Source organism: Chaetodon auriga, chromosome 11 (assembly GCF_051107435.1).
Source record: "Chaetodon auriga isolate fChaAug3 chromosome 11, fChaAug3.hap1, whole genome shotgun sequence".
NCBI classification, from domain to species: Eukaryota; Metazoa; Chordata; class Actinopteri; order Chaetodontiformes; family Chaetodontidae; genus Chaetodon; species Chaetodon auriga.
This window is the reverse complement of record NC_135084.1, coordinates 2,216,683-2,231,156: the sequence shown is the minus strand read 5'-3', so window position 1 is coordinate 2,231,156 and position 14,474 is coordinate 2,216,683. Positions and strand designations below refer to the sequence as shown.

The 14,474-nt window shown below is 40.0% G+C and overlaps 1 protein-coding gene across 1 annotated transcript in view; it reads right to left on the bottom strand.

Annotated features, from left to right (window-relative positions):
- Positions 1–1,254: 1,254 nt before the first annotated feature.
- The window catches only part of hnrnpll (heterogeneous nuclear ribonucleoprotein L like), a 71,163-nt gene continuing 57,943 nt past the window's right edge, over positions 1,255–14,474 (bottom strand). Inside the window, exons 8-14 of the mRNA XM_076743892.1 lie at positions 12,610–12,681; positions 11,897–12,114; positions 9,648–9,769; positions 9,112–9,313; positions 8,652–8,709; positions 8,310–8,408; positions 1,255–5,888 (exon numbers count right to left, since the gene is read on the bottom strand). Of these exons, the coding sequence (XP_076600007.1) occupies positions 5,833–5,888; positions 8,310–8,408; positions 8,652–8,709; positions 9,112–9,313; positions 9,648–9,769; positions 11,897–12,114; positions 12,610–12,681 (827 nt within the window). The 3' untranslated portion in view covers positions 1,255–5,832. The remainder of the gene's footprint in view (positions 5,889–8,309; positions 8,409–8,651; positions 8,710–9,111; positions 9,314–9,647; positions 9,770–11,896; positions 12,115–12,609; positions 12,682–14,474) is intronic.

Here is a 14,474-nt window from a genome sequence, read left to right as displayed (position 1 = left end):
TAGACTTAAGCAGTGTTAAATTATACTCAATACTGATTTCTTTCATACTGAATAAAGTGATATGTTTAAAAAACATATTAAGTTGATAATAGTACCACAATCTGCACCTGGATATTGGACATCGTCATAAACAGACCACATACAATTCTAATTGGTGGTCACACTGCCTCCATTCTAGTGCTCATCACTGGGGCTCCCCAGGGCTGTGTGCCTCCTCTTGTTCACACTATACATCCATTACTAAAATCAATAACATGTTTTGAAGTTTGCAGACACCACCATCATCATTAATTGAGTTTCAAAGAACAATGAGAATCAGTATCCTGAGGAAATTAGCAATCTTTTTTAGAAAACAAAAGAGGCAAAGACACACACTCCGGTCTACAGTTTTTGGTTCCTGAGAATCAGGATCACAGAGAATCTGCCATGGACATTATACATCTCCACCCTGGCAAGAAAAGCTCAGACACAACTGTATTTCTTAAGGAAATTTAAGGGGGCAAGATTCCTTTGCCGAGTTCTTCTTAACTACTTGCAATGCCCTGCTCAAAGTCCAAAGGCTAATGAAACATCTCAATCAGCCACAGCCTGATCCTCCTGCCAAGCAGTATCTACTGTCGTACCACCAGACTACAGAGCAGCTTCTCTGCTTAGGCTGTAAGACCCCACAACTCATCCTCCACACTCCACAAAACAAAAACAGCTGAAGAACAGTTTATTTCTATGATTTATTATTTATTCATCCATTTATATAATATTTGTAAGGGACAACTTGCATTTCATCATACAACCCAGTGTTGTAGAATGATAAATAAATTAACCTTGTTCCTTATATTAATTGAATTTGCATATCAATAAAATTAAAGGACAAATATTAGTGGTACAAATAAAATATTATTTACTAGTTAAAAATGGCACGTCTTTATTCTGTCTTTAAACAATGAATTAATAATTGACTTAAAATCAATTGGCATACATATGTTTTTAATAGCAGTATTTTACTTTGAACTAATCAATCCATAATTTGAATGCAAATTCAATGAAGCCATCTATAACAGCTTTCTTAAATTCATCAACTCATCCACTGATATATGTGTTACAAGTCAAATGTTTTTCATGTACACAGCATAAAGAATCACAAGTACCATTTTTTTTTCTGTTGAAGACATTGAATGTAGTTAAAACAAATAAACAAGAATATTCTTTTTATGTGAAAATAACATGTTTAGCTGTAAATGAAGACAAGTGACAGACAGCTGTGTGGAGCTGACCTTACAGCCCCAAACCTGACTTTATTCAATTTCAACATGTACATACAAGTTACAACCACAGAGATTCTTAAATGAATGGAACAGTACAGGTGTATGTGTTTTCTTAGTGATTACCGTCTATTTACAACATTAAAACTTTATAGCCATAACTGTGGATCTGTCTACTGTCAGCCCTGTGATTAAAAACTCATACCAGCTTCAAAACAACAGCCCTCATTTTTCAAACCACCTTAAAGGCTTAAAAAAAAAAAAAAAAACTAAAAAAACAAGATCAAATAAAACCTCCTTAGAAATACAGTAAGATTCAAGTGATGTAAGAGACATACAAACAACATCTAAATGAACAATAATTTAACTGCAGACAAAGTGGGATTCATCTGTCAAAAATGTTCACATCTTTTCCTTATTTACATTTTATGTACAAAAAGCATGCCGGAATTCACAAGTGCGGTGGATCCTGGCGTACTAAAAGAAAGGCTTGAAGCAGTAAAATCTGAGACAATATGCTTTTAGTGACTGTGCTTAACCAAAGAACTGGCCTCCAAGAAGTCCAGTGTGTCCAATCATCCATTCTGTGCCTCCATAAGGAACCTAGGCATCTTCCAGATTTTAGGTAGCCTATTTATTCTTATGTTTTATGCAAAATCCACAAAAAAAAAAAATCTTGTGCACGCATTAGATTATAAAATATTGCAAGAAAAAAAAAATATGCCAGTTAATTTGACAAAACAAAATGTTCTTCAGTGTTACGCAATTCCAGTAGTTTTCCATGCACTGTGCAAATAGATATTTATTTGTATTTCTGAAATGAACATAAATATTTTCTGCACAGATGTGACAATAATGTTTTTTTTTGATTGATACAGTACATACTGAGTCTGAAGGTACGATTGGTCTATTTTTAAGGAAGATTAAAATTAAACCTTGAGAGCTACTTCCTACTTTCACATACTGGTCTTACAGCAGCTTTGCACTCCATTTTAAAAAGCAGTGCCTTTAGATATTTCAGATGCAATCACTCCTCTTTCAAAAGGTTAAACAGGATGTAGGTCAAATCTGTCTTATGTTAGTTTGCACCACGGACTCAACTGTTCATGAGAGTATGGAGCACAGCAGACCTCAAATCTTAGCAAGGAAGCTGATGAGTAAACTGTTACACATTTCCTGACCGGAAGTATTGCCCGAGCTATTAAAAATTCCATGAAACGGGCCCTTGAACGTCCTGCAAAACTGCCACATAGTAGAAAATGGTGTTTCTTCAGTGGTGCCCTCATGCTGCAATAGTGGATATATTGAGTCCAACCAATAAAGTCATCACAAATGTTTTAACAATCCTTCCTTTCTGCTGATCCTATTGAATATAAACTATTGGTTAACACACTGATCAGGTGATTACTGTGTGCCACCTCAACTGATTCAAGAGGAAATACATCACATTAAAGAAGTAATGATGAAAAGCAGAGCTGTTCTTTAATGATCAGTCTTAATATTGACAGGCTGACACAGTTGGTCCAATACCTCTGATCAAAGCATCAAGCAAACACTGGCTGTGTTTATACACAGGCAGGGCCAGGTAAGCAAGCGGACTTCATGGTCAGATTCTGATGCCTGACATGGAGACATCATACCGCTTTCAGTTCTGGATTTTAATTAAACACATGTCCACCGGCAGCATTTTCTAAATAGTAATGACTGGTAATAAATGACCCTTCCCTGAACCAATCCTCAGACCAGCAGCTGATTCACATGATTGCTTATTTGTAACTGGGCACTGGCAAGCCTCTCAAGCCTTGCATTTCTGTACATGTTGATGTAGTGTGCATCAGACTCTAAGAAGAGCAACACTCCCAAGAATTTAGAGGGTGCCAACTTTTTTTGTAGCCTTTCAAAACCTAAAACACAAGAGCAACCATGTGAGGAATGATTTAAACTTTGTCTTTATCCGCTCTAAGATAAGATACAAATGTTAGCATGTCTGGCAAACTCATGGCTAGTTCTTCATTCTTCTTCATTCTCCCTTGTAGAAGTGAAGCACCCTCTTTGAAAATTACGAACAATAAAGCTTAGCTTAAATCTAACCACTGTACTGCCTGTCCAACTACGTATTTCTTCTAAAACAAGCATCCAAATAATTCAATGGTTATGTTAGAACGAATAACATTTTAATAAGCCCCCATTTTATTATTTTTAGATTTTATTTTTCGTACCATGCTGTGGGTGAAGCAGCTTTACACTTCTAAAATCTGCTGGTTGTCGTTTTAGTCGACAAATCAACGGCCATCGGCTGGAATGAGAAACCTGCTTTTATTCACTTCTGTGAGAAATAAAAGACCTTGTGTTTCAAAAATGACTACAATTTTTGGTAAATCTGCAGCTGTTATCACTGTAAACTCCACATAGTGACAGAATGGAAAGCTTGACAGGTGTAGCAACAGTTACTAAGGAGGGGTTTAGCAAAGGGTCAACTGAAGTACCAGCAACTCTACTGTAACAGTACGCAACTTGTTGGATTTTTGGAATGACTCAGGAGAAGCCAGCAAATGATTAATTTACATTGAAACAGCAAACGGACCACAGAGTAGCGGAAGTGACATGCAGACAGGAAGCAGCTGACTGAAGAACTAAAGCCAACATTTATCTGTGTATATTTAGTGAAACCCAACATCTAGCATGTACAACACCAAGAGCAGGGCAATGTGGAAGAAACCCCCACAATGTTTACATGAACAGTTTTTTACATTGTTGCAATCCTTCTTCAGTCCACCAAATCATTTGCCCCGCTATTTGAAAGACAAAGGAAAAACATAATAATAACTTTACTATTCTTAGAGCCTCACCAGAAGTGTGGCTGAAAAAAGTCAGTACTTGTGTTCTGAGGGTGGTGCTAAAGAAAAGATCACAGAAACTTTCAAATCATAACGGTCATCTATTTCGGAACATAAATCTGGTCAGTAAATTTCGTAACAATCTGCCCACTTTTTTCATATTGCTTGTGTCTAGGTTCGAACATTTGGTGATGTGAGGAAGCTGAAGGTGGGGAGGAGGAAGTAACAGCAGGCACATAATTCATAGAAATGATGCCATTAATTTTCCAGATACCACATTAATTCCAATTCAAATTCTGACCTTATGCTGATGAATGAGGATAAGTCTAATCACAGGGTCACCAAGACTTCCTCTGGGAACCATGAATATCCACAGCAAACATGACAGCTGGTCAGTGGTGGAGTTATCTAACTTTGCCCATAGTGCTTGACTGTACAGTGGAGTGACACCTCTGTCCTTAGGCCTCACAGCTGCAAAAACTTCACGTAGCACGAATGAACTCTACATGAGAACTTGTATTAAAACTGTATCCACATTTACCGTATATGTTCAATGACAATTCAAAACAACACACTGTACCAGTTTTTTAAACATTAAAGTTATATTTTTGAAGATTTTAATTTATATAAATGTCTGTTAAGTCACTATCATCACCAAATGAGGTAACGAAATGGTGATTGAGCCTATGGCCCACTGATGAAAATATTGCAATATTTATAGATTTGCAGTATTACGAACTGGATGTCAGTCTCGACATTCCTGTAAAGGAAAAAAATGTTGTTTGAAGTCACTGCTATTGCAAACCAAACATTTCCTACTGCTGCAGCTTCGGATTGAAAGCATTTAACTAGCAAAACATGAGTTGACTTTTATTATCAAGTAGTCACAAGAAATGCAATGTGTTTGTCAATGAACTTTGCACTTACCCCTATCGCTCATCAAAAATGTCTTTACTAAACAGTCATTTTTGGCAAATTTTGACAGCGGATCAGTTTGAAATATTGCAGAGAGCAAATGAACAAGAGGGATCAGGGAGAATGAGCTGTCGCCAGCTTCTCAGCGAAGTAACCGACTTTTGACTGCCCCTTGTTGTCACACACTCATGTGCAGCACAAAATCAAATCATGGTTGCTCACAGAATGATGGAAGAAGGCCAATTATTGCCTGATGTCCAAATTAATTCAACAATAGTTTGTTTTGCTGCCCCAAAATTATGTGGCCTGTAGTATTAAACTGAATTTGCTGTTACCACCAGTAACTACAGGTGTTTCCAAATCAACCATGACTGAAATCTGCCACTTTTAAATAATAATATTTCAGTCACCAAGTGCCATGTGCACAGACAATGATTTAGAGATGTCTGACCAACACTGTCTGTCTGCCAGTCTAGGTCCATAGTCAAAGACAAGTTTACCATGCAGTGAAGGCATCTGGGACACACACATGAGCGGCACCCCAGGTGTCTGAAATGACAATAGAAACCCGTTAGTCTGTCAGCTTGGCGGCTTGTTATTGGATGGTGGGATGATGGGTGCTGTTCAGTTTGGAGACAGTGAAAGTGTCTTCTCTTTCCTTTATTTCCTTCTTCTTTATCACCTTTAAAGGGCACCTATCACACAGTCTCTTCTTTCATATTTCTTTGTGTTTATATCTCCTCCACTTGTCTCTCACGGTCCCTTTCCCTCTCTCAGGTCAGAGGTCTGCCATCATCAGGCTCAGTAGGCTCTGCAACTTTTTATAGATGAGACGAGGTGGAGAAACACAGCTTCAGGGTATATGGGTTGGACCCATCTGAAAACACACACAGACACACACACGCACACACAGACACACACACACACGTGCGTTACATTCATGACTGAGACATTAGCTACTCCCTGTCACAGATTCATTAAGAAATGCAAAAAGAGTGCAGCTAATACAAGAATAAATTAATACATGAAGCTGGATAAGTCATCAGTGGCAGGACTGTTACACTATCATTTAACCTTCATGACACAGGCATGCAAGCTGCAGGGGCCATTCTGCTGTGAATCACCTTCCATTGCAGAAACTGGACAATTCATTACTCATAAACAAGCTATTGATGCTGGGGGTAGTACTTTCTGAGTATTTTGTGGTTGCGATACAGAGAAGGCTAATTTGTACATCAGGAATTGGAGAATAAGCAAATGGGCCGATTATGAACCCTTCTTTGATCTCCTTAATGGGCAGGCAATCGACAGACTCTGGGTTGTTAATGGCTGACTGAAGATTTTGCATTCAAGAGAGATGGATGGCTGTGCTAAAATTGTAAACTGTCTTTAAATCCCTTGATGAGGAGCTGAACAAAAGCTGACTCAGGGTGGTTTTGAAGTGCTGTTGCAACGACTGGAATGTTAATTGCCTTGGGTATGCAGGGTGACTGTGGCCTCCACTGCACTGAGACACGGTGCATCTGACGTTGTTGAAGGAGTTGTTTTTGGTGTGACCTCCTTGTTGCATAATGGGCCTGTGTTTTTATCTACGCTGCTGGTTATAGACGGAGAGGGCTGATGAGGCTGGCTTTGGAGGAATGGTTACTGGTGGGGCCATCGATGATGGAAAACAGAAGCTCTTGTTTAGGTTTGATGTGGCTTAGCATTAGTAGGAATGGGGCAGGAAGAGGCTGGGTGAGATGGGGCTCCACATAGGGTGCGTGGTTGGGCTGCATAGGCAGTGAAAATATGGCAGTAAATTGTGTTGTGAAGTGTGTCCCAGCATATGTCTTTCTTGAACTTCTGAAGATAGGGTGCAGCTTCTGAGGCAAAGTGGATGTGGTACTAGTAAAAACCCTTGCCTCCAATACAGAGGGCAGTAATGGGTAAGTAATGGTCTACGTCCTGCCAGCTGGCAGGAAATTGTGAACACTGTACATCTCTGTAGATAGAGGATGTGAAAGTGAACTCTGTGGGAGCGAGCTCTCTGGAACAGGTGGGTGTTCTCCCTTTTAGGTGGAGGTGCTTTTCATATCCTTCAAGAAATCTGTGGGCAGGTGGTTGATGAGGGAAAGGTGTGATAAGGACAGCAAGATCTATGAAACTGTCATCTACTATCTGTTTGTGTAGGATCTGGAGAAGGATGGGACATAAAAGAGTTATGTTGACAAATGGGAAGATTAGCTGTAGCCCACGTGAAGCTGATGGTTGCTTGCCGGGCTGGAATTGGAGTTAATTACGGAAGGAACTTGCTTCTGAAAGGGCTGTGGAGGAAAGCTGGGTGCTGGCATCCCAATGCCTATTGCTCCAGTTGACAAGAGCTGGTGAGGCTGGGAGAAGAAGACCCTTGCATCCTGGTGCCTGGAGACTCGGCTAAAGCAAGCTGCTGTGCTGTCTGAAAGTGGACAGCAGGGGGCCCAAGCATCCTGGTGGCAAATTCTTCCTGGTTGGCTTTTGTATTGCATAAGAACTGGGTCATAGCATGGAGGAAGTGTGTTTTTGGCTTCTGTTGCTAAGTGTGCTGGCGTGTGCTGATGGAAACTTCGGAAGCGGTCTGAATATATCATCATCCGATGAGGATAGTAAGATGAAGTCCATGCTTGAAATGAGGCAAGTGGATGAATGATGTTACGATGTTGCTTACAGGATTAAGTAATAGCTCAATAGCTTTTCTGAGTGTGCTTGACGCAATGTTGTGGGATCTCTGGCAAAGAAAATGAGAGCAAAATCGGAGGAGAGGGTCGGGTGGGTATTTATAGGAAAGACGGAAGAGGCATGGTTGAGCTGTAGTCTGCTCTTGCTCGATAGCTTCAATTAAAACAAGAAATATTTGTGTGTGCATCAGAAATACATTTGTGAAGCTTACTTTTTTGTGGATTCGTTTTATATTTATATACAACAATTTTGTGTGCGTTCAAAAATATTTTAGCAGAGAAAGTAATTTGTAGGTCTACGTTAATCCCAAACTACATTTGTGAATCATTCTGTTTGCATTCATTAAGACTGACACACACATCAGATTCCACAGGATTATTGCACAGTACTGACTTTTACTGTGATGTCTTCATTGTGAAAATAAAAAAATGCTTATGCCTGCCAATCAGCATTATGGAATGGGAATTAGAAAGTGTAATACATAGATTTTACTTTCAGGTGTACATATAATCAAACTGTATGAGATCTTGTGAGTGGACACTGTGTGAGTGGAGTTTTATGAACGCTTGTAGGACAGGAGGTGTCTTTCAGACAGACTTACTGGGTATCCTGATCTGGTAGTGATTGAGAACAGTAAGAACCTCCACAGCCTCCGTCTTACTGTCAAACTCTAACAAGCCAGAGATGGTCTTAGAGGAGGCTGAGAGAGACAATAATAAAGTGAGATGAAAGACAGCAGCAGCTAAGTAAAACAAGAGCAAATAAGACAGGGAGTGGGAGGAAGGGGTAATATGCAATTAATAAAATTACATCAATTTCAATTTCAGCAGTCCATAAAGAGAAGTGAAAGAGTTTTTCACAGACTGACTACAAAAAGAGAACACATGCCTTATAAACTTTAACGAGAACCTAATAAAAAGCCATACATTGAAGTTCTACTTACGTTTGGCATCAAACATCTTGAATTTGATGAAGCCAGGCACATCATGCTCCGTACACAGCTGCCAAGACACACACAGCAGCAAATGTATGAGTAAAGCTGAATTAGGTAAAACTTCAGTCATCATACGGCTTGATCTGGAGGTGGGTTTCAACACAGACAAGTCTCCATGTGTTCCCAGCAAGATATTTAGCCACTGCTCCTCCCTGTCATGACATTTCTGATATCGACTCAAAACAGCTGCCACAGCTGGTTTTAATACGAAATGTTACCATGCTCATTTCAATTGATAATGAAACTGCAAGAACAAGCAGGATGACACTTAAAATAATTATAAATAAAAACATGTCAAAATCTTATGTATGGCTATATACTGTATAAACAGATTTTTGAAGTGAAGTACTTTCATTATATTTTAAATCAAAACTTAAAAAAGGACATGTATCAGACAGAAGATCCATACCCTAAGTAAATGGTCCTGTGATATGCATGGAGGAACGTTGTAGTAGTGTAACACTGCAGATGGTGGCTGAATGATGTTTTTGGAGGCTTGTCCAGCACTGCTGAAGCGGTTGTTCCTGGTCATGGCAAAGTCCTTATAGCTGCTGCTGCCATCCTCTAACTCAAACACCTGACTGGGGATCACTGCATGCTGCTTAGACACACTGCACACAACACAACACCTGCGTTTCCTATCTGATCAAATTCATGTATTGCTTTTCATAAAAGAACAAAAACACATCCACAAAATATCACAAATCAAGTTAGCGGGCTGTCATGGCATCATTTCACATCTAAAGCAGCACTAGTTAATGTTGAGAACGTGAACTGTGTAGTGCCTCCAAGAGGACAAGGGGCCTCTATTTTTGATTTGATTTATTTATGGATATACAAAATACACTGACCCCAAGCATGAACATGTAAAAGGAGAAACACGTGAAACCTTAGAAAAAATAAAATAATTTACAGTGTACGTATGTGTATTGATCTACTTCTCACCAGACGTTGAGTCTCTTGCCAAACACCTTGATGCTGTTGAGATGTGTGATGGCTCTGTCCACAGCATACTCATCTCCCATCTCAACCAATGCTGTACCAGGAACACTCTTCATAAACTTTACCTGCAACAACATGCATACTCACAATTAACAGTTATCTTAAAAAAGCAACATACAGTGTGATCTCTCTCTACTCACCTTTTCAGATGTAACACTAATAAACAAATTTGTAATGATTCCTTAAAGGATAGATTCACAATTTTTCAAGTCAATAGTGAGGTGTCCAAATGAACTTTGAAACAGGTTGAGTTGCTGTGGTAAGTTAAGAGATCACTTTTGAATGTACTTCCAATAACTTTTAATAATCAAACCGCAGATACAGTCTCACAAAGGGGTGTTCAATTAAAACATATTGGAGCACTATTTTACAAAGTGGACACTGAAGGGTTTAATCTGTGCACTTGACTGCCACAACGCATATGCACAAATAATCACAGACAACTGCTCCTTAAAAGGACAACAGAGTTAATTTGACATTAGCAGCATCAGTCAACAATCAATAATACCTCAATTAATCAACATCCATTGTCCAACAACAGTTACAAGAACAAGCAGCTAGAGTATGACCAACTACAAGAACAACCATAAACAGAGCAAGCAAGAGTGTGGTGTCTTTGACTGTGTGTGCGTTTGTGTGTGTGTGTGTGTGTGTGTGAGTGTGAGAAGGAGAGGGAAGAGAGCGAGACAGAGATGGCAAGATGTTGGGCAGGACCACAAGAGTTAAACAGAAAATGAGATGCAACATGGGGGACGTGATTCATACATCTCTGACAACAAGATGGTGTAGAGCCAAGCTGAGTTATACTACCACGCTATCTGTGCATTTAAGGTGTGTTTAGATGTATGTAAAGGTAGGTGGATGTGTGCATGTGTGGGTTAGTAAAAGAGAAAGAGAGGGAGAGGAACTCAAAGCGAAGCAGATGAGATCCTAACTGCCCTGGAAAGACACAAAATCTGTCCTTTTATAACTCAGATACCCATCAAGCAAATTCAGGTTCGTCAGACATGGCACTGATCTTTAACCAATAAAGTGCAGCTTACTGGCTTTACACATGGAGGCAAAAAACTAACACACGGAAAGCCCAATGACGTAGGAAAACACAATGAATGTAATGTGTTGGGTAAACAGAAGCAAGTAGCAAGCACAATTACTGAGGTATATCAAACAGCAACAATAGGACACAGCAGTCCATTAATTCCACATTAGTACAGTATAGCTTACGCAACAATAAAGCTTATAGTAATACTACTATTATAAACCTGTCTCTGCCCAGACTATAGCCCCTTACTACATGTGTTTAGTCTGTCTGGTAGGTCCGGTGGAATTTCTTCAAGCTCAGACAATGACAGGGCCATTGTACAGATTAGTTGGCAGGTCTGACAGCAGGTTGGTCCTTGTATGGCAGCGGGTAAACAGTGAGATGGCAACTTAATTGAAAGAGAGCAGGGTGTACAAGGTATTCTTCTGTTTGTAGGCAAGGCGAGGTGGCTGGTTGCACGACAACTTTTCTCAGGACCTAAATGTGTTCAGTGAACACGACACAATCTTTTACTCATCCAGAAAGTTGGGGGACTGTTGCCAAGGTCGCCGGTATGGCAAATCTGAATAAAAGACATTGTTCCCTACATGGTGTGGTGAGACAATTTCCTTTTGTAACCGGCTTTAGATCATTTAATGCTGGCCTCCAAGTTCTTCTGGGCCCAAACAAACAGGGCCCAGAAGAATGAACGAACATTGTTGTGCAAGTCCATCATGTACTGGGTTGTAACACTGATTTCCTCAGAACGGTACAAGAGGTGTAGCGGAAGGTTCATCTCTCTTTCAATCATCATGTGACCCCTGTGGAGCATTGCAGGATGGATCCAATCGCCATTCGCACCAAGGGAAGTTTCACATCATAATCCTTGCCATGCTGTTAACATACTTCTTGACCATATTAACAATTGTGCGGTAGTTAATTGTGAGACACTATTTGCTAGTTGGTTCTAACTCCAGCCAGACTGGAGAGTTGTAGGTCAAGTTCCATTCTCTGATAATTAGCCTCTGTAGCAACTTGCCGAGGGTCTCTTGGATGGACTCATAGGCAGCCAACAGGATGTCACCATCCACCGCATTTCCAACAGTTTCTTTTGTTTCTCTAATAGACAAGAAAGAGCAATTCCATCAACTTAAAATACATGCACACTTACCTTCTCAATGTTTCCATAGAGGCAGAAGAGATTGAAGATGCGGGTGCAGTTCATCTTGGATGGATGGAGGCCACTCACCATGGCAACAGAGCTGGGGGCATGGCCAGAGTAGGAGGATGATGACTGGGGTAGAGGGTAGGACACCATGTCTGGAACATCCACTGAGGCGAGCTTGTACCTGCTGTTGCCAGGCAAAGGCAGCAGGGGGCAGGGTGGACCTGAGGAGGCAGAGGCAAGAGCCAAGATTCTCAGCTTACTTCAGTTCAATAAAGTTTACTGAAATTACTGTCATTAGAATAATACTACTTGCATCTATTGTTAGATGTGGTTGCGGTGCCTTCAGGAGGGTTCCCACAATTTGCAAAAAGTATAACCTTTGCTATGTAGTGTATTTCATGTATCACTACTACACGCATGTGTGGTATTTTGAGCACCTTTTCACCTCCATAGTGTGTGTATGTGTCAGTATTGTGAGAAAGCTTGAATTAAATTGTGTGTAATTGGCATGGATAAGTTTCCAAATGGTGAAGGTATACCTACTGTTACATGTCTGGCCATCACACGATTGGCAATCTACACCTATGCTGGATGAATGTGTATGTCTGTGGGTGCGTGTGTGTGTAGGCCAGTTCAAGGTTCAGTGTAGATCAAGTAGCAGCCTTGTGTAAGGCAGCAGATTCAGTTCTAAAAATGTGTGTGTGTCTTAGTCTCACCATAGCCGTTATCACTGTAGGATGATGGATGTTCTCCTAAAATGGCCTGTCTCTGCCTGCCCTTTCCACGGTCTGTAACACACACACAAACACACACACACACACACACACACACACACACACACACACACACACACACACACACAATTAGATTATGTGCAGGGCCCACAGTAATTTACTTAAAACAATGGGCTTCTTTCACAGATTTCCTATTTCTGAAGACTCAGTATAATTGGAAAAGGCATTTAATCCAGAACAAGGCCACATCTGTGTCTAACATACGACATGAAACTGCCTGTTCCAGTTCCAAAAAGAGCCAAAATATACTCGTGGGGCTGGGCGATTACAATAGACAGTTTGGGTGATAACTTCACTGTTAATCTCTATTTCCTCTTCCAATTAAGTTTCACTAACCTGGGGCTTTGTTACAACCTGTCTGATTGTCTGACCACTTGTGTTTCTTGACCCATTGTACCTATCTTTAGTGATGATGTTCCCAGATCTCAGCAAGTAGCTTTGTCATTTCAGTGTTAATTTTGTTAATAGGAATGATGGGCAAAACAACAAAAATAGGACCCAAGTTGCAAAAAATATCTTTTAATATATCCTTAATAGACAGCCCCAAGGTTACACAACAGTAAAAAAAAAATGCCACAAAGTCATGTTTGAGGTTGAATCTTGAAGAGGAACTGTTGTACCATATTGTGGAAGTGAAGCTATCAGTTGTTAGTTGGGCTCTATAGCATGGAAACAGCAATACTAATAGACCATTCCTATAAGCAAGCCATGTAACTATGTTATTAACTGTAATCACATTATTGTAAATAGGGGGTTTGAACGTACAGCACAGTCAAAGGTGTACTTGTAACCAGAGGTACAATGTGCACTAACAGGACAGCTGGAAACTTCCTTGCCCTTGTGCAACATATAAAAATACAGAACTTTAAAGGGAAATTAAAATTTCACACAACTTGGGTCTTCTTCTCATGGTTTTGTCTACCATTTCTACCTATCCAGCCATCCATTTTCAGATGTCGCATTGGCAACAGGTTAAGCAAGGTTGTCGACACATCCTTCTCCCCAGCCACATACTCTAACTCCTCCTTGGGGACAATCTCAGGCCATATGGGGTTTGTAATCCCTCCAGCATGTCCTGGATCAGACCTGGAGTCTCCTCCCATTTGAATGTGAAAACCTACAGAAGTCATCCTGATCAGATGCCTAAACTATTTAAACTGGCTTCTTTTGAAGCGAGGGGGCAGGAGTTGCACTACTTTAAGTAACTTCCAGATGACTCAGCTCTTCATCCTCTCTTTAAGGTTGACCCTAGCCTTCAAGTGCTTTCCTCTGGTTTCATCCACAATGTCATTCATTTGGTCACCAAAGCTCACAACCACAGGTCATAGTTGCAACATAGATTGTTTGGTAAATTGAGTGCTTTGCCCTCAGGCTCAGGTCTCCTTTCAACACTACAGTCCACTAAACACCCAGGTTACTTCTGAAGCCGCACTGACTTACCCACTGATCTTCTGTTCTTACCCTCAAGCAACATAGAATCCCCCTTGTCCAACAGAATACTATGTATTATTATTATTATTATTATTATTATCATTAGAGCTCAAAGTACTTTACAACAAAGAAATCACACGTAACAAGTGCTACACATAAAAGACAGAATGAACATAAAAATACGGAAAGGAAATTAATGTAAAATACGATGGAGAATAAAACCCATTTGATAATAATTGTAAAAATAAGACAGAATAAGGATGAAAATAAAGACAATGCACAAGACGGAAAATAAAGCCACTGAGTAATAGTAGTAGTAAAAATACAATTTAAAAGAAGTGCAGCAGTGCACAAGC